Source organism: Protopterus annectens, chromosome 7.part1 (assembly GCF_019279795.1).
Source record: "Protopterus annectens isolate FY-2018-M chromosome 7.part1, PAN1.0, whole genome shotgun sequence".
NCBI lineage: Eukaryota > Metazoa > Chordata > Ceratodontiformes > Protopteridae > Protopterus > Protopterus annectens.
This window is the reverse complement of record NC_056740.1, coordinates 257,881,527-257,901,526: the sequence shown is the minus strand read 5'-3', so window position 1 is coordinate 257,901,526 and position 20,000 is coordinate 257,881,527. Positions and strand designations below refer to the sequence as shown.

The 20,000-nt window shown below is 40.3% G+C and overlaps 1 protein-coding gene across 1 annotated transcript in view; it reads left to right on the top strand.

Moving 5' to 3' along the window:
* Positions 1-20,000, top strand: part of TRPM1 (transient receptor potential cation channel subfamily M member 1) — an 841,064-nt gene that overhangs the window by 809,914 nt on the left and 11,150 nt on the right. The window contains exon 24 of the mRNA XM_044078483.1: positions 5,952-6,084. Coding sequence (XP_043934418.1) covers positions 5,952-6,084 — 133 coding nt within the window. The remainder of the gene's footprint in view (positions 1-5,951; positions 6,085-20,000) is intronic.

Here is a 20,000-nt window from a genome sequence, read left to right as displayed (position 1 = left end):
ATTGCTAGTAGTAACACAGTTCTAATAATATTGCAGTGACTCAGCAAACAGGCGTATGTGTTTCTTTAGGATATTTAAAACAATGGTATAAGTTGTTTCTGTGGTTATGAGCAACAAAATTGTTTTTTTATGTACATCTTCTACATCTCTCAGTCACTGATTCTGCTACACTGTTCACTGAAATTGTTTGAGCAGAACTCGGAAGCTGCAGACCTTTTTGATTTTATATTTGGAGTGGCTTAGACTAGATCTTGATATTAAAAGTCACATTTGTCATTAATAAAAAACTCCAGCTATACTCTGTCGCATATCGTCTACTCAGAGGTGATCTCTGCTTAACATACAAGGCCATGTCAAACCCAGAGCTGTTGGACATGCTACACTTAAAGAAATCCAAATCCCTCAGAGTCGCATGCTCGAGGGATCTAAACCTTGTCATCACAATAAACAAAACAGGTTCCTGACCCAGAGACTCCCCAGACTCTGGAATAGACTGCCCATACATGTCAAGCAGAGTGCCTCTTTGGCCCTCTTCAAAAGGAACTTTGACGATTGGATGGGAGAAAGGAAATTCACCCCGGGGATCACATCAGTCACCCTGGTAGACGGGGGTCCAGGGAAGTAAATAGTGTGGGAAGAAATAGCCAGGGAATTGTTATGGCTAGGCTTATATAGGCCCTAGGGCTGATAGCCTAGTACCAACCTATGAGCCTATAACAGAACCAATGACACAACATCAGTGCCATTTGAGTTTAGACAGATGAAATATACATTTAGTCAACTGCTATATCAAGGTCTGAGAGGTAACATAAACAGGATACAACTTCATTATTGTGTGTGTTTGTGTTCTGTTCCTCATAAAATCTGTGGTTTCTATATCTTTGTTTTTCCTTGCTGCAAGCTTAGTAGTGCAGTGATGCACTGGTAGCATTGTTGCCTGACAGCTATAGTTTTTTTTGGCTGTGATGCCTTCTGTGTGGTGTCTACATGTCCTCCCATCTTACAAAGACATGTCTGGAGTGTTTCTCCCTGCTCTGCTGAAAATTGGCTTTTGTTCCAAGTCAGACTAGTTTCCTGGTTAGCAAATGTTAAATAAAAATAACAGGCATTTGAATTTCAGACTTCATATTCTTCAGAAAGTACATGGTAACACAAAACCTTTTATTCTAACAATTTTCTAAGTTTTTATAACATAGATATTTGAAATTTGTTCCTATTTTTAGGACTGTATTCCCCCATTATTGGCTTAGTCCAGGTTTTTTGTGCTAAGGGTGAGAGCTATGGTGAGAACTGAATTTACTGAATATGTTTGGGGGCTGTATTCCCCCATTACTGGCTTTGTTCACTTGTTTTTTGATAAGAGGTTGAGAGCTATGGTGAGAACTGAATTCACTGAATATGTTTGGGGGTTGTATTCCTCCATTATTGGCTTTGTTCAGGTGTTTTGTGCTAAGAGGTTGACAGCTATGGTGAGAACTGAATTAACTAAATGATAGCCATTTAAGTTTCAGTCTTCCTCTCTTTCACAAAACAGCTGATTTGATATAGTGGTATGTTGCTCTGACTGTTTTGCACAGGGTCCCCTGGGTTCAAGACGTGGTAGTGAAATATATGGTGGTAACACAGCATATTATTCTTTCCAAACATTATACAGGCAATGTTTAAAATGTGTCCCTGGTTTTTGGGCTTTTGTCCCCCCCACCCAATAAATTTCATTTTTTTTCCAGATTTCTTGTGCTGCCAAGTTCAGAGATACAGCTGTGCTGTGTGTCGAGCAGATTTTACGAGGAGCTGAGAGCTGCAGGGGAACAAAAGTTTAGTGCTGCTTATGCTGAGTCTGCTTGCATTGTTAATAGCACAACAGGTAGTGTACTTGCTCTTGATGCCGAAGGCTGTGGGTTCTACTCCCTCAGTAGATAGATGCCTTACTGTACTGTGTTGTAAAGGGGGTGGATGCTGCAGTCCTTTTTGGTGAAGATACCTAGTAACTATGAACCCGTTATCAGTTTGCCATCCATTCATTTTTTTAATGCAACATAGGCAATTTATTCCTCAAGGGCAACAGTCACTTTATTTGTAGATGAAACAATGACATGTAAAATTGTTTGCTAGCAGCAACCTCTTCATTAGTCACAGATTTCTTTAATGTGTAATTATTTAGATGACCGTTACTTCTTCAGAGATTGTACATATTTACTGATACTGGCGGACTGTAGAAGTTTGAGTAGACTTTTACTATGGAAATGTTCTGAATTGGGCAGTTCTGTCATTGTTAGATGCATTTTGTTTCATTGTTTACTGGAAAAATGTTCAAAACAAGGAATTTAAAATGCCCTCTAACAACTGCACTGTATTGTACAAGGAATATAATTTAATACAATCAGGAAGGTGTATCAAAGAGCATGTGTATGTTTCGTGTTCAAGGGGCCTATGATTTGAAAGAAGCCCAAAGTTAATCTTTATCTGCCACTGGAAAAATTTATTTTCTTTGAATGTGGGTTTCAATGCTTTTTCAATGAATGTGAGTTTCAAGGGCAGAGAAGTTTTAATGCTAAGTCTGTTTTCATTGTGACTGCATTGCTATGTTTAGTAGATATCTATTAGGGTTTGTGCTGTAAAATGCAAAATAAAACTTTCAAATGAAATCCAAATCATCACAGAAGTAAAGGAGTATGCACATTACAGTGTTTATGGTAAATGGGGTGAAATAACCAAGGAATGGGTCATTGGAATGGCTGCAGGGGGGAGGCTCCATTCAACCATGATTTTGTGAGGGGGGGGCAGCAAACTCAGACAGCCCCGGCTGAACTATACCTCTCAACTGTCCAGATTTTTGCAGAATGAATAGATTTTTGCTTCTTATTTTTGGTTTGTTCCTCATAAAATTTGTGGTTTTCTGGCAAATCATTTAGGAATGAAGTCATTAAATGACAGACATTAAGTTTCAGACATCATAACCTTCAGAAAAATGCATGCTAAAACAAGACTTGTTATTGTATCAACTGTCTTAAGTTTATACAAGAGCAATTTTTAGTACTGTTGCTATGTTCCCCCAATATATTTGGTCTTGTCCAGATTTCCTGCATTAAGAGGTTGAGAGGTATGTGCAAATAAATCGCTTTATAGAATTAGGAATATCCAAACCTCTCAACTGTCCCCAATTTTGGCTCAAAATGTTGCTCTCCCCCTAATAATCCCTCCTGAAAATGGCAATTTTGGAAGAAAACATGGAGGGTTTACAATAACTGTAATGATCAGAGTTATAGATTACTTTAGTTTCAAAAATGCATGTAAATGCGCTTATTTTGTCAGCTGCTCAAGTTAACAGTACTAATATTAAAAAGGTGTCCCTTCTTTGACAGGTTCCCAGCTGTATTGTGTGGCAATTTTATATTTGTGCATCACATTTTTGCTCTGTTTTTCATAAAATTGTGGTTTTCTGGTGAATTAGTGACAAAGATTGAAGTTAGAAAATAATGGCAGACATTTGAGTTTGAGATTTCATACCTTTCAGAAAATTCATACTAATGCAAGACCTACTACTATTATATTATCTTTCTAAGTTTATAAGAGCAATATTTAAAAATTGTCCTTATTTTTGGGCCTGTGTCCCACTTCTATGTATGGCTTTGTCCAGATTTCTTGCTCTGAGGTTGAGAGGTATGAGTGTCAGAGCCATCACTGTCAGCCAGTGACATTTCAAATTGTGACATACTTGTTGCACCCCACTCCCCCATGTAGTGACTCTGGATGTGTCCAAGCATGGCAAGGAGCAGTTATGCAGTTAAGTGTGCAGAGTATTCCCCCATTCAAGGTAGACCACAAGTACGACCATAGCTTTTCATCTGTCCTTGATTTTGCAAAATGTTCTGGTTTTCTGTCACATTTTTATACTGTTGATTTATGCTTCTTATTATTCAGAAAATGCATGCTGTCACAGTGCCCTGTTGCTCTGTGTTTAAGTAGCAATGCTTTAATGACCATCAGGTAAGCTTGTCGGAGATTGTAAGATGCAAGTAAGCTTTAATAAGCATACTGTTAAAGAATTATCAACATTGAAAGCCTTTTCGTTGTTGCCATGCAGAGAATATTTACATAACTAGATAACGTATACGCCTTAGGTATTGAAATGCATATGACAGTATTTGTAATAAAGGACAGGATTACAGTATTTTCAGAAGCTCGTTACATTTGTTGGAGACTTGCAGTCATCTTTCCAGGCTTTACCCGTAAACTAAACAGAATGCCAATCTATCATGTGTGGTCCATAACTTGTGCAGTAATCCTTTAAGCAATTTATCTTGAGCTTGTTTCTTGTTTGCTGTTCATTTTTTACTTTGATCATGTCTTCCCCATGAAACAAGTAAATAGTTTTTGTCAGGCAGCAGGTCTTTTTTGGATAAGAAACATTTTTACAAGTGGGGGTATCACAGAGATTGCTACTTTCAGCATGTTACTTGGTAATTTTATAAAGCTGAATATAAATTATAATTAGAACTGCAGTGCAAGGAGAAGTGGCTTGAGTTGAGTGTTGCTTGTTTTTTTTTTTATACTTGATTTTGACTGGCATCCCAGTAATGTATTTAAAAAGTAATTTATTTTTTCATGCCTCACAACCTTTGCGTTTCCATCTAGATATTAAGTTAGTTGTCATGTAGCCAATGCATTGAAATATTTTTTCTTCTACACTTCATTTTGTCTTGATTGGACTCTCGTAATGATGGTTTGGCATCCAGGGCAGAGTATTTAATTAAAGTTCCAGTTGTTGTGGTTTTGAGCATAGCTCCACCTCTTTCTAGTTGGCCATACCCCTTCCCATTGGCCCCACCCATTCAGCTGTTTCCTGCAGCTCCCCTTTAATTTGAAGTCACCAGCCACCACTGGTTCTTGAATAGTAGTTTTTAATGTTTGCAGCTCATTCTTTACCACACTGTCCTGATGAGAGTTCTTTGAGTTACTCATACTTGGATTTCTTGAAGAAAAAACTTCTTGACAGGAAAAAATAATAAAAACTTATGTTTAGTACTAATTTTTGAAAAATAATAAAGGACCAATATTCACAAATCCTCTGATATACTTTTGGATTAGTATTTCTAAAAATTAGATTACATTTCCTGTCAGAATAAAAATGTTATAAGCAGAGTTAATGTTCAGTGCTGCTAGCAGTCTGGAATCTTCAGTGGATATTCAAGCCTGCATTTTCTGAAGGATATGAAGTCTGAATGTTAGAAGTCTGTCAGTATTTAGTGACTTCAGTCCTCTGTGATTTGTAAGAAAATTGCAAGTTTTATGAGGAACAGGCCAAATATATGAGGCAAAAATTTGGACATTCTGCAAAAATCTAGGCAGTTGAGAGGTATGGAAAGTGAGTGTAAACATAAGAGACATTTTTTACACTTTCTGACATCACTTGCTAAGTGCTTTGTAGCTTTGTAAGCCAGCAAAACACTTTGCACCTTTTTTTTCCTATAAAATATAGTACGTGGAATAGATAAAACTCCAGACACTACAAAGAATTTTGATCAGGTCTCTTATCATAGCCCTTTATTATGTGTTCTCGACATGGACGCCAAACCTGAGTCTATTTTGCTTATATTACATTCAGAATGGCAAGAGATGTCTTATCAGACTATATGATTAAATTGTCTGGTTGTTGTATCTTTGCTAGTATTTCTATTTGTAATCATGTTTCTTCAAAAAAGTCTTACTAATTGTATTTAGTGCTATGAATCTCATGTTTTACTTCATCCTGGAGGCTGGATCCTTCTCAAAGGTGAGGTTCTTGTTTTGCAGATCCAAAAATCAGTTTTGTCCAATACTGAAGAGATAATGTTGCAGTTTGTCTTTCTAGACAGTTTTTCTGTATAGCTATTTATCTAACTATACATCTACCAATATTTGTCTACAAGTTACAAACAAGGTTAAATACTCTTTCTTTTTAATTTTAACAGAGCTTTTCCTTAATGAAGAAGAACTTAAGAAACTATATGAGTTTGAGGAACAGTGTGTGGAGGAATATTTCCAAGAAAAGGAAGATCAGCAACTTTCATCTAATGATGAACGTATTAGAGTTACTTCAGAGAGGTATTGTAAAACATCAGTTTCCTAAAAATCCTTCTCATATTGTGAAAAGTTCATTTATTTATTTATTAGGGTTTTTGACCAGCATTGTCAAACCAGGAAATCCCCATTTAAACTGCAGTCCCAGAGTGAAAATTTTCAAACCAAATGAGGGCCCGTCCCTCTCAGTAAATGTTTCACTCACTGCAGTACTCTTTTTATGAGCATACCAAGAAATCATGAATTGCTAGAATGACTTAATTACTCCTACCATTCCAAAAAGAACACAAGGTATGGACATTGTGATTTATACCCAACTGTTGCTGGCGTTAAGCCAAAACAGACCGAAATATAAAAAAAAAAACAGTAGATAATGATGACTTCTTCGGCTTGATTTGCCCATTTTCATAATTTTGGCCCCTTACTTTTGTAGTGTTTTTACCTCACAGCAAGAGGTTCTCCCGTTCGATTCTCAGCTGGGCTTGAGAGTGCCTTCTGTGTGGAGTCTGCATATCCTCCCCGTGGTTGGGTAGCATTCAAAAGACATGCGTGTGTAAATGGGCGTGCCTTCTTTGAAGGTTGAGCATCGAGCTGGCACTTCGGTGTTTCATAAAAATCTACTGACAATCATTAGCAGACCGGAGTTCCGCTGTGGCAACCCCTTACCGGAAAAAGCCGAAAGACAAACAACAACTACTTTATGGGTCCGCATACAACTTACACTGATGCAACCACGTAAGATATGTTCCATTACTTGAGGACCACCCCAAGACTATATGCATTTTTTCAGTTTTATGGAAATATGTGTATACAATAATTTATGAAACAACACAACACCAAATAATTTCTGTCAAATGTAGATGTTTAAACATGCATTCTCTTGTTTTTCCAGGGAGGCTACTTCTCACTGTGTCACCTAAACCAGATTACTGTTATTTATTTGTACAAAGAAGTGAGTTAAAGAGCTGGAGAAAATAAAAAAAGTGTTCAGATGAAGTATAGTTGTACCAAGTATATTCATTTATTCTTTCATTAGCTAATTATACACTTATCCATTTCAGAATTGGAGGAGTTTGTGCCTATGCCAACACTCATTAAGTGCTAGATATGGAACTCAGTCTTACACTGCCAGGCCATTGTAAGATACAGTCACACATGGACCCACCCGTGTGTGCACGCACACACACACACACACACACACACACACACACACACACATGCATGCACACACAGACACACAAACTCACACACATGCAGACACACTCACACACACAGATACACCCACGCACACACACTCCCACACATACATACATTCTCACAGACACATATGCACATGCCCAAATGCATACTGACACACTCATGCACATACATGCACACACACACACACACACACACACACACACACACACACACACACACACACACACACACGCACACACACACGCACACACACACACACGCACACACACACATGCATGCACACAAACACAAACTCACACACATGCACACACACTCACACACACAGATACACCCACGCACACACACTCCCACACATACATACATTCTCACAGACATATATGCACATGCCCAAATGCATACTGACACACTCATGCACATACATGCACACACACACACACACACACACACACACACACGCACACACAGATGTACACATACACACACACACACACACATACACACAGGCAGACACACACACACCGACACACACATATACACACAGACCCACACTCACACTCATACACTCATTCGGGTCTATATTATCTTGTCAAAAGACGTGTTCGGCGAACACGTCATCAACAAGTAAACAGTGAACTCTGTAATCGCCGAACAGCCACATCAGCAACTTTTTCCCAGGGGAACAAAGCACTTGGTCATCATCAGGGATTTGCTCTTTTCCCCACTGTAGTGCAATCTCGGAGTTGGTATATTTAGTTTGGGGGGGTGTGGGGGATGAAGCCCCCCACTCTGTAGGTTTTAAACATTTGTTTTTTGTTTATTAGGCCAATTGCTTTTTCCCCTGCAAAAAAAGTTCCTGATGTGGCCATTCAGTGATTGCAGTTTGCTGTTTACTTGTCGATGAAGACGTATTCGCTGAACACATCTTTCAACAAAATAATATAGACCCCACTCATTCATGCTCACATGGCGTGCACAAAACAGGTAATTTTGAAGGTCATCAGTTTACCTATGGTACATCATTGGTATGTGGGAAGAAACCAAGGCACTCAGAGAAAATCCGTGTGGATACAGAGATGACCTGCATACTCCACAAAGAAGACACCCCAGCCGAGAACTGAGCTCTGCACATATAATTGGATAATGTGGGGTCTGGCAAGGAAAGATGTTTATAATGGGCATAGTAGGGGAAGGAAACAAGTTAACTGTGCTCCCAAACCAAACTCCAGAATTACAGCATATGCAAAATCATATTTTCAACATTAAACTAAAATCGATAGATGGCTTCCCTTCAAAACCCTACATGCCAACTCCCTCAAACACCAAGTAGTCTATCGTGACTGGTGGTCAGCTGTACACACACATTTGCAAAAGCAAAATTTTCTTATACAGGCAAGCTGAATCTGCTCCCACTGTAAGTCAGGGACATTGCCCACACACCCCTTACTTATATATATATATATATATATATATATATATATATATAAATATAAATATAAATATATATATATATAAAAATATATATATATATATATATATATATATATATATATATATATGTGTGTGTGTGTGTGTGTATATATACATGGGTTAACTTTATATTATCAAACATTCAAATGTTTGACAGTCATATGGCCGAAACCATATCATCGAACATTCAAATGTTCGACAATGTAAACGTAACAAAAAAAAAAAATTAAGCAAAATAAAAGGTGTATAGCAGGGGGCAAGCCCCCCTGCACCCCCCACACACCCCCTACTTAAATATATTAACTCCGAGATTGCACTACATTGTGGTAACAGGAAATATTCCCGTTCCACGCTGTATGGAGATGTCCATTCAGTCATTTGCCGTAACCGCAATTCAGTGCAATCTTGGAGTTGGTATATTTTGGTAATGGGGGTGTGGGGGTGCAGGGGGCTTGCTGTAGACACTGTTTTTTTATTTTGTTTCTTCCATGTTATCTTAACTTCACATTCAAATGTTCGATGATATGGTCTCAATCATATCACTGTCGAACATTTGAAAGTTCGATAATATAAGGGTAACCCATATATATATATATATATATATATATATATATATATATACTGTATGGTTCCAGCTACTGGGTGGGAAAGTGAAGCACGTGGTACCACAGCAACAAAGATTTACTCATCATTTGATACAAAGGAAAGGTAACCATGGAGCAGTAATACTGTTGGGCTACAAACTGACCAATCACAACTCATCGGTTAAACTTCATCCTGTGAGCCCTGTTCAATCACAGCCTCACCTCAGGCTTTGTCCCTACTGAATGGCAGACTGCTACAGTCATCCCTCTCCACAAAGGAGGAGCGACTACAGACCCTGGGAACTTTCGCCCCATTAGCCTGACGAGTCTGGTATGCAAAGCTATGGAGCGCATCATCATGAACCTAATAAACAAGGATATAGGGAATATCCAAACTCTGGATCCTACACAGTTTGGTTTTGTGAAGGGTAGATCATGCCTGCTCAACTTGGTCAACTTCTTTGACTCAGTCACCAGAGCTGTGGATGAAGGCAAGGTGGTTCACACAGCCTACCTTGATCTGGCCAAGGCCTTTGATACCTTTCCCCACTCAGGAATCATAGAAAAACTCACTAAGCTAGACATCAACCCCTATATCACTAGGTGGATTGCAAACTGGCTCACAGATAGAACCCACAGTGTGAAAGCTGACTCCAAGTCAGACTGCCGACCAGTCATGAGTGGAGTCCCACAGGGTTTGGTTCTGGGTCCTCTCCTGTTTGGTATCTACTTCTCTGAAGTCCAGGCCAACACAAAGGGTCTCTGACTAACAAAGTTTGCAGATGATTGCAAGTTGGGAGCTATTATTAACTCTCCAAGCGATGCTGACATCCTGCAGAAAGGCCTCACTGAGACCAACAACTGGTGCCAGAACCATGGCCTTAAGCTCAATGCCAAAAAATGTGTCATCACCCCCTTTGGGAAAAACCCAGTTCCCATGAATTACCACATCGATGGTAGTCCACTGAACACAGAAGGAGTTATAAGAGATCTGGGAACAAAGGTTGACAGCAACCTCTCTTTTGACCACAACATTGCCACTGTGGTCAAAAAGTCCTTCTATGTGACACATCTCATTACTAAGGGTTTTGCATTCAGGAAGAAAGAGGTCATTGTCTCCCTCTACTCCTCCCTCATTTGGCCAGTCATCGAGTACAATGCCCCATTTGGCATGCACCTCACTAGACACCTGCAACAACTGAAGAGGCTGCAAAAGTACCTCACAAAGAGGATCCTAGGTCTTAAACACTTGTCCTATATGGACAGACTCAAATAACTCTGAGTATTCTCTGTCTCATATCGCCTACTTAGAGGCAATCTCTGCTTGACTTACAAAGCCATGTCTGACCCAACTCTGTTAGAAATGCTACATCTAAAGAAATCCCAATCCCTCCACACCACATGCTCCAGAGAACTCAACCTCATTACCACAATCAACAGAACATGCTGGAGGGACAGGTTCATAACACAGAGACTGCCCGTGCTATGGAATAGACTTCCCATACATGTCAAGCAGAGCACCTCTTCAAGAGAAATATTGATGTGTGGATGGGAAATAGAAAATTTACCCTGGGGATCACTCCAGTGGCTCTGCTTGACAGTGGTATTGGGAACTAAGGTTGGGTGGCATGATGCCAGGGTAGTCCTATGGGCTAGGCTTATAAAGTCTCCAGGGCCATTAGCCTAGTACACACCTATGAGCCTATGAACATGTATGGAAGCCTCTGAAGAAGCAGTCTGAATGTAGCGTCAGGCCATATTAACAATGCATTTTGAGTTGATCCAGGGGAAAGAAAAATATTGAAAAAAAAACCTTTCTCAGCCTTTATCTAATGGATTAGTACCTGGTGGCATTTTTCAGGCCCACAACAGATGTGTGTAGTTCTTTCTTGCTTTATGCATACTTTAAGATGATGTGAATATGTCAATAAAGACATTTACATAAGAAACATGCATCACTACAGCATATCAAGACTCAGTATCCTCTATAACATATCACTGGATAATTTACTTAAATATTCAATAAAGCACATGGTGTGTATTGTTTTATATCACACTGTTATGGTGCATCAGATCAAGGACTACTTCTCTGAAGCTCATTTGGTTATACTTGAAAGCAAATGGGTTTCCGTCAAAAGGCTTTGATAAGAGGGCAAAGCCACCCCCTCTCCTGCCCCCCCCCACACACACCTCCATACAGGGGGGGGGGCATCACCTCCTTTCCTCCTGTATAACTGAATATGAAATCAACAAACCTCAGGGCAAGTTATAATTCCTTTCGTCAAAGCTGTTCAATCAAGCACAACTATCCCTTGATGAACTAGAAGAAGAAGAAGCAAAGTTGCTAGTGTTTTGCTGTGCCAAGTTTAGTTATGCTGTCTAAGAAGAGATTCTGAAAGTATTTTTATTTATGTTAAGAGGTCAATCCAATAATTGAACCCATGTCACCCATGTTATAGGACTTTACCCCACTACACTTCTCAAGAAACCATTCTTAAATCCAAACATTTTATAGAGCTACTTCCCTGTTTACTGAGAAAGTAATACATATGTTGATGTAGTCCTACCAAATATCACATTATTTCTTTGGTCCTAGTTTTAAATGAGTGCTTTTGTTTTATTGTGTGTGTGTGTGTGTGTGTGTGTGTGTGTGTGTGTGTGTGTGTGTGTGTGTGTGTGTGCGTGTGTGTGTCTGTATGTGTGTACATGCATGGACATGTTTATGTGCAGGTCTGTAGGGGCATGAATGTGTATATGTGTGTGTGTGTGTGTGTGTGTGTGTGTGTGTGTGTGTGTGTGTGTGTGTGTGTGTGTGTGTGTGTGTGTGTGTGTCTTCTGGCATCTTGCTTGATTGATTTACCTCTTGTCTCTTGTGCTACACATAAAGAGTGACATACTGGATTAATTCCTTTGAGAGTTACCCTTTGGAGACTGGTGTCCTACAAGGCTCAATCTTGGTGCCATTTTTTTAGTTGTGTTATGCTGCCCCTCATGGTATTATTGAATAAAATAGAAAGATTAATATAAACCTCTGCATTGCCCACTGGACTGGAAATTGGCTATCTAGCAAATCCCAAGTTACAAAAGTTGCTGGTTCCCTGTCTGAATGTAAAATGGAAGATAGTGGGGTACCACACGGATCGGTTCTGGGCCCTCTCTGAATGTAACACTGTAACTATTGGGGTGCCACAGGGGTCCGTTCTTGGCCCTCTCTGAATGGAACATTGTAACTAGTGGGGTGCCACAGGAATCAGTTCTGGGCCCTCTCTGAATGCAACATTGTAACTAGCGGGGTGCTACAGGGATCGGTTTGGGCCCTCTCTGAATGTAACATTGTAACTAGTGGGGTGCCATAGGGATCAGTTCTGGGTCCTTTCCTATTTGGCATTTATTTTGCCAACATCTAAGCCAATACCCCTGAAGTCTTGTTGACAAAGTTTGCTGCTGACTGCAGACTGGGCACCACTATCCACTCATCTACTGATACAAAACAGCTCCAGCAAGGGCTGGAATATGTACATACTTGATGTATCGAAAATGGCCTTAAACTACATGAAAAAGTTGCAGCATAATAGTATTTGGCAGAAAGGTCACTACCACCTCATATGTTATAAATGGTTCTCTTCTTCAGACAGATACAGTCATAAGAGACATGGTTACGTATGTTCATAGGTTCATAGGTAAGTACTAGGCTGTCGGCCCAAGGGCCTATGTAAAAGTAGCCAACAAGGTTCCCTGGCTTATGCCACCCAATAAAGTTATTTTCCTGTTCCCCTGTCGAGCAGAGCCACAGAAGTGATCCCCGGTGTGTATTTCCTATTTTCCATCCACTTATCAAGATTTTTCATGAAGAGTGCTAATGAGGAACTTTGCTTGACATAGATGAGTAGCTTGTTCCAGAGTATGGAAAGTCTCTGGGACAGGAATCTATCCCTCCAACATGTCCTGTTTATTGTGGTGACAGGGTTTAGGTCCCTAGAGCATGTAGCAAGGAGGGATTGGGATTTCTTGTCCAACAGCTCTGGGTTTGACATAGCTTTATATGTTAGGCAGAGATCACCTCAGAGAAGGTGATATGCTGCAGAGTAAAGCTGGAGTTTTTTGAGACGGTCAGTGTAGGGCATCTGTTTGAGGCCAGTAATCCTCTTTGTGAGGTACGTCTGTGGCCTTTCCAGCTGCTGCAGATGTTTTGTGAGGTACATTCCAAAAGGGGCGTTGTACTCTATAAAGGGGCTAATGAGTGCTGAGTAGAGGGGAACAATGACCTCTTTTTTCCTAGGTGAAAACTCTTTTGTGATGAGGTGTGCCACGTAGAAGGATTTCCTGACTACTGTGGTGATATGATTATCAAAGGAAAGACTGCTGTCCACCTGGGTCCCCAGGTCTCTTATCACACATTCGGCATTAAGTAGACCACTGCCTATGTGATAATTCATGTGTACAGAGTTTTTACCAAAGGGGATGACAATGCACTTTTTGGCATTGAGCTTGAGACCATGGCTCAGACACCAGGCATCTGTCTCAGTGAAGCCCTTCTGTCGGATGTCCACATCATTTGGGGACTCAACTATGGCTCCTAGTTTGCAGTCATCTGCAAACTTTGTTAGCCAAAGCTCTTCTGTGTTAACCTGCACTTCAGAGAAGTAGATACCAAAAAGGAGAGGTCCCAGGACTGAACCCTGTGGTACTCCACTTGTTACTGGTTTGAAGTCAGATTTGGAGTCTGCAACTTTTACAGTGTGGGTTCTGTCAGTGAGCCAACTGTCAACCCATCTTGTGACTTAGGGATTTTTACCTAGTTTAGTGAGTTTAGCTATAATTCCAGAATGGGGGATAGTGTCGAAAGTCTTGGCGAGGTCAAGATATGCTGTGTGAACCACCTTACCCTCGTCTACAGCTTTGGTGACTGCCTCAAAGAAGTCAATCAGGTTCAGGAGGCATGATCTGCCTTTCACAAACCTGAACTGGGTGGGTTCCAGAGTTTGGAGGTTACCAATGTCTTTGTTTATGAGTTCCATGATGATATGTTCCATGGCCTTACAGGCCAGGCTCATCAGGCTTATAGGGTGACAGTTCCTGGGATCAGTGGTGGCTCCCCCTTTGTAGAGTGGGATAACTGTTGCTGGGTGCTATTCAGTGGGCACAAAGCCTGATGTGAGACTATGACTGAACATGGTGCTTAGGTGTGGAGTCAGTTCATTCTGAAGTTCATGTAAAACGCAGCCTGGGATTTTGTCAGGTCCCATGGATGCTGTGTTTTTGGCTTTAGAGAGTGCAGCTTTTACCTGCATAGTTCTGATTACAAGGACTCTGCATTCTTTCTGTTTAGATATGGGCCCTTTAGGGGGTGAGAGGGGGGTAAAGTTAGCACTGAACCTGTCTGCCAGGACGTTGGCAATATCAGTTGGTTCTGTAATTTTCATGCTGTTGTGTTGTAACTCAGAGCAGATCTGGGTGTTGCCACTGAGATTCTTGACACAGCTATAGAATGCTTTGTGGTTGTCCCTAGAATCAGTGGCGATTTTGTTTTCCTAGCTAGCTTTGGAGGATCTTATAAGGGATCTCAGCTTCTTACTGAGGCTGACCGGAGAACTCTTCCACTTATGGGATTTCACTCTCTTTTGCAACAGTTTTTTCCTTCTATTGTAGAGTTTGTTTATGGCAGGGGACCACCAGATTGGCTTCCTTTTTTTGGAGGCTAGCATCTTGGTTCTGTTTGGAATAGCATGATCCATGCACTCGTGTAAGTGCTTATAGAGTGCATCTGTGTATGATTCAGCAGTCGTAACTGTATTGTCCATCCTCATAGGTGTCATGAAGTTCGCCACTTCTGTCTTAAGAAGCATGAAGTTGGCTTTGGAGAAAGTTTTTACAGTGATTTCCTTAATGGGGAGTGGGGGTGGGATGTGTACATCTAGGGTGATTAGCTTATGGTCAGATCTGACCAACACGTAGTTGACTTCAGGTGTGGAACACCGGTCACTCATTTTGGTAATGACTAGGTCTAGGATATTGTTGCCCCTGGTGGGGGTGCGGATAAGCTGACCCAGGGCATTGGAAATTATGAATTCCAGAAAGTGTTGAGGTAAGGAGTTGGTACATGAGTAGTTTTTCCAGTTAATGGTGGGGTAGTTGAAATCGCCCATTACTAGGGTGTTTGGTTGAACCCTAATATTTTCCAGTATATCAAGAAAAGAGGAGTGGGAATCGTGGGGCACAGTGGGAGATCTGTAGCAAGCTACAATTTGGATTGCCATTTTGCCCAGAGTTAGTTGCACTTGGATAACCTCGGATGCATTATGCTGAGCAACTAGCCTGGAGATGTGGATATCCTTAATGAATATGGACACACCTCCGCCTTTGGTGTTCCGGTCCAGGTTAGGTGGCCGAAAAGTGTGGTATGAATTATAGCCTAGTAATGCAGGGGTGCTCTCTGGAGCCTTGAACCAGGTCTCAGTCACTGCACAGATATCGATGTTCTCCATTTCAAGGAGTGCCTCGAGGGAGTGCATTTTGAGATTTAGACTTCTAGCATTGAGTAGCATTACCCTCAGTTTTTGCTTGCCTGTTCCTGTAACGGTGGTGAATTTGTCATTTGAACCTTGCCTAAAAAAAGGCACTATAGGGGCAGCAAGAGCCTTAGCCAGTATCCAGAATCCCAGGGGTGACAGGTGTAGGCCATCTCTGGCAAAGCATCGTGGTCTGTAGACCATGTCGTCCCAGGCAGACAGATACTGGATCCCTTTAGAATGACACCAGAAGCTTAGTCAATTGTTGAAGTCAATCATTTTCTCCTTGTACTGCGGTATCATTCTGGGCAATGGGAGGATGCTACTCATGGCTACTTTAAATACTTTTTCATATTCAATCATCATGTTACTATATTACTAGCCATTGTAAAACTTCTCCCCAGGAAACTCAGTCCTTTTAATCCATCAGATTTTCAGCCCATTTCTTTTCCCTGCCCATAGTAAAGATTCTGGAAAAAATACTTCACTTGTAACTCACTAAGTACATCATGGTCTATATCACCACATCAAATGGTGATAAGTTTGAATGCCCTTTGTTCGAACCAAAAAGTCCGAAAGGCCTAAACTGCAGTTATGGAACATCGATTTTTTTCCCAAGGAAAAAAATCAGTGGGTCGTCTTTGGGGCTTTGCTATTTCCTCCACTGTAGTGCGATCTCGGAGTTGGTATATTTAAGTAGGAGGGTGTGGGGGGCACAGCCCCCACATTGGGGGATGTGAGGGGTGAAGCCCCCCACTTCAGTTTGTTTTAAAGTTGTGATTTTTTTTTTTCACGGAGCAGCGATTTTTTTTTTCCCTGGGAAAAAAAAATTGCTGTTCCGTGAGTTCGCTGTTTAGGGTTTTTGGACTTTTAGGTTCGAACAAAGGGCGTTCGAACTTATCACCATTCGATGTGGTGATATAGACCCAGTACATCAACCAATAACACCCTCTCTCTCAAAAGCAGCATGGCTTTTGGTCTCACCACAGTATATCCACAGCTATCCGGACACTAAGAGACAGCACTCTTCTTATAATAGACAAGGCCTGATTACTGAAGCCATTCTTATTGACCTCACCACAGACTTTGAACTTGTCAGTCACTCAGTTCTAGACAATCTCATTGAAACTCTGTCCTGGTTCAAAAACTGCCCCTCTAACTGCCACTTCTCGGTGAATTTCAATTTGTCATCTCCATATCAGTCCCTCTGCAGGAAGGTGTCACCCAAGGACCTATTCTGACACCCCTTCTCTTTTCTATCTACATTAACAAACTCATTTTTGACTTAGCCCATCTTCTTTTCCTGCTGTTTCTTGCTGCAGCCTCTAAAAGAATGTATCCACTATTCAGTCCATCTCAAATGCCATTTGCAGATGTACTACTCTCTCACCAAAAAATGAGCACCATTGCAAACCCACTGAAAAAGCTAACTGACTACATGTGAAACAATGTGCTAACTTTCTACTTAACTCCCAACTGTTTAAATTTATCAATCTCCAGACATTCAGAGATGCACCAACATACAACCTTAGAAATTTTAACCATCCATGTCCTCTCCTCCAAACACCTCAAATAAAGCTTCACTGCACAGACCATGCTTTCTCAGTCCTTGGTCCCTAACTGTGGGAATCTCTCCCCTTTTTTTCATAAGTATCATTCTTCCAAACCCATTCCTGATCAGAAATAAAAGCACATTTCAAGACTTTATCTCTCTGGTCATATAACTTACCCTCTTCACACCCTTCTTCGCTCTACATATGTTGCTCTAACTCTACTTTTTATTGTGATTCTTTCAACATGCCAACTCTTATTTCCCCTCTGTATATAATTCATGTATATGTTGTGTTTTGTCAGTTACTCTGTATACAATGTCTTTTATCTATTGCCTTAATATACTTCAGCCAACTGTGATATTCACTTTGTATATAGTATATATATATATATATATTACATTTTGTCTTTCACTCTGTACATAATATCATGTATCTATTTTGTTAATCCCCAGCTGAGACCGAAGTAGGACCAATGGGTTTAGTGCTCTATTGCAGTTAAATTCAAAATAAATGCTTCCACTACAGTCAGAAAATCCTCCTATCTGGCCCAGTTAATTTCCAAGGGAATATCCTTAAGACCCAAAGAAGTTATCCTAACACTGTATTCTTCCCTTATCTGACCCATCATTGAATATATTAGTCCATTTAATATGTAAAAATTCAAGCATATTGGGTAACTGGGAAGACCCCAAAGACTTCTAACCAAGAAAGCTAAACATGTTAAATCTTTCACCTACCCAAACAGATTAGAACACAACTCTCCTTATACTCAGTAGCCTGCAAGTTGCTGTGAGGTGGCCTGCGTCTAACTTTTTGAGCCATGAAAGACCCAGTCCTTTTTGACCTCCTATTTGTTTGCAAAACCAGTGCTCAGCAAACACCTGCACTGAGGCCCTAAATAAGGACCAAAATCTTCCCCAGTAGTCAGTTCAGTGGTGGGCTAGGTTCCTAACTCAATGTATTCCTAGTCTATAGAATAAGTTACCAATGCAGTGTTACTTTGGCTACCTTTAAGGCTAGTCTTGATGGTGGGATAAGCAGACTCAAATTTACACCAGGGTTATCATAAACAGCCCTGCTCAGTTTGAGAGTTAAGCACTATTAAGTTCTTGAAAAGGGTGGCAAAAATATTTTGTTTGTCTGCTTAAAGGTGAGTATGGCATCTTATGGTACCTATAATTGCCTGCCTAGTATATTCTTTTGTTACTATAGAGGTGATGTGTGTGTGTGTGTGTGTGTGTGTGTGTGTGTGTGTGTGTGTGTGTGTGTGTGTGTGTGTGTGTGTGTGAGTGTGTGTGTGATTGTGGGGCTTGTGTAGTGGAAGTGTTATGGTACTGTTTTTTTCTAAGATAAGGTGTAAGGTTGGAATTAGGGTGAGAGTTAGTAAGTATTAGTAAGGAGGAGGGGGGCAGATACATCATTTATAACTCATTTTGCAGAATCACATTTCACAGAAAATGTCACATAGAGCAAATGTATCTGTTAGTATTTGCCTCTTAATTCCTCTCCCCCATCTTAAATATACTTAACTCCATACCCACAACTGCTTAGAAAAGAAAAATATCACAAGAAGTAAATTATTGCTGGTGCACAAACACAAACTTCACTGGCAATGACTTTCTACAAACCCCTACAGTTTTCTATGACTTGTGATAACAAAGTGAATTTTTACTGACTTTTTTCAGTGACTTGTGATTAAACAAAATGGAATTCAACAAAGTATATAGTAGCACCTCCTGGTCCTGTTGTCAGTGTTTGCAGCGTTTTTCAATGTTTGGCCAAATCTTTTGCAAGGCTGACAGCTTAATTACATTCTGAAAATATATTGTGGAGTGCTGCAGATTGGGTCATTTATATGCAGCATTGTACATGCAATACCAACTATGTGGGTCATATAAAAGGCCTCTGGAAAGAATAATTATCTCTTCGTTTTTTTGTGACATTCGCTGTTCCAGGGAAAAGAGTGCACTTTATAAAGATTACGAACTAGGTAACGGATGTAAGCACTTAGAAACAAACTAATAAATCCAATGAAAGTGCCAGGGCACGCTATAAGTGATCCAAAAATGTTATCGTGAATAACATTTCAGTGAAACTTATCGTGAATAACATTTCAGTGAAACTTATCGTGAATAACATTTCAGTGAAACTTATCGTGAATAACATTTCAGTGAAACTTATCGTGAATAAACATTTTTGGATCACTTATAGCGTGCCCTGGCACTTTATAAAGATTCTTTAGTGTACTTGACACAATTCCTTTTAAGTGGAATTGACAAATTTAATACTGGTAGTACATATAAATCTATGCGGTAAAAAGTACTAAACAGGAAGGAGCAGACGTGGATAATAAATTTAACTGAACTTTATCTATTAGAACTAAATGAAGTGCTTTATTTATGTTTTCCTCTTTCCTTGCTAATGTAAACTATACCCGTCTTTATGTTTCTTTGCTTTTGTCACCAGTTGTCAGTGTCGTATATCCGTTTTACATATTCATTACACTAATGATCAACAGGGCAGCCACGGTGGTGCAGCAGTTAGTGTTGCCGCCTCACAGCAAGAGGTTCTCCAGTTCAATCCTCGGCTGGGGTGCCTTCTGTGCGGAGTCTGCATGTCCTCCCTGT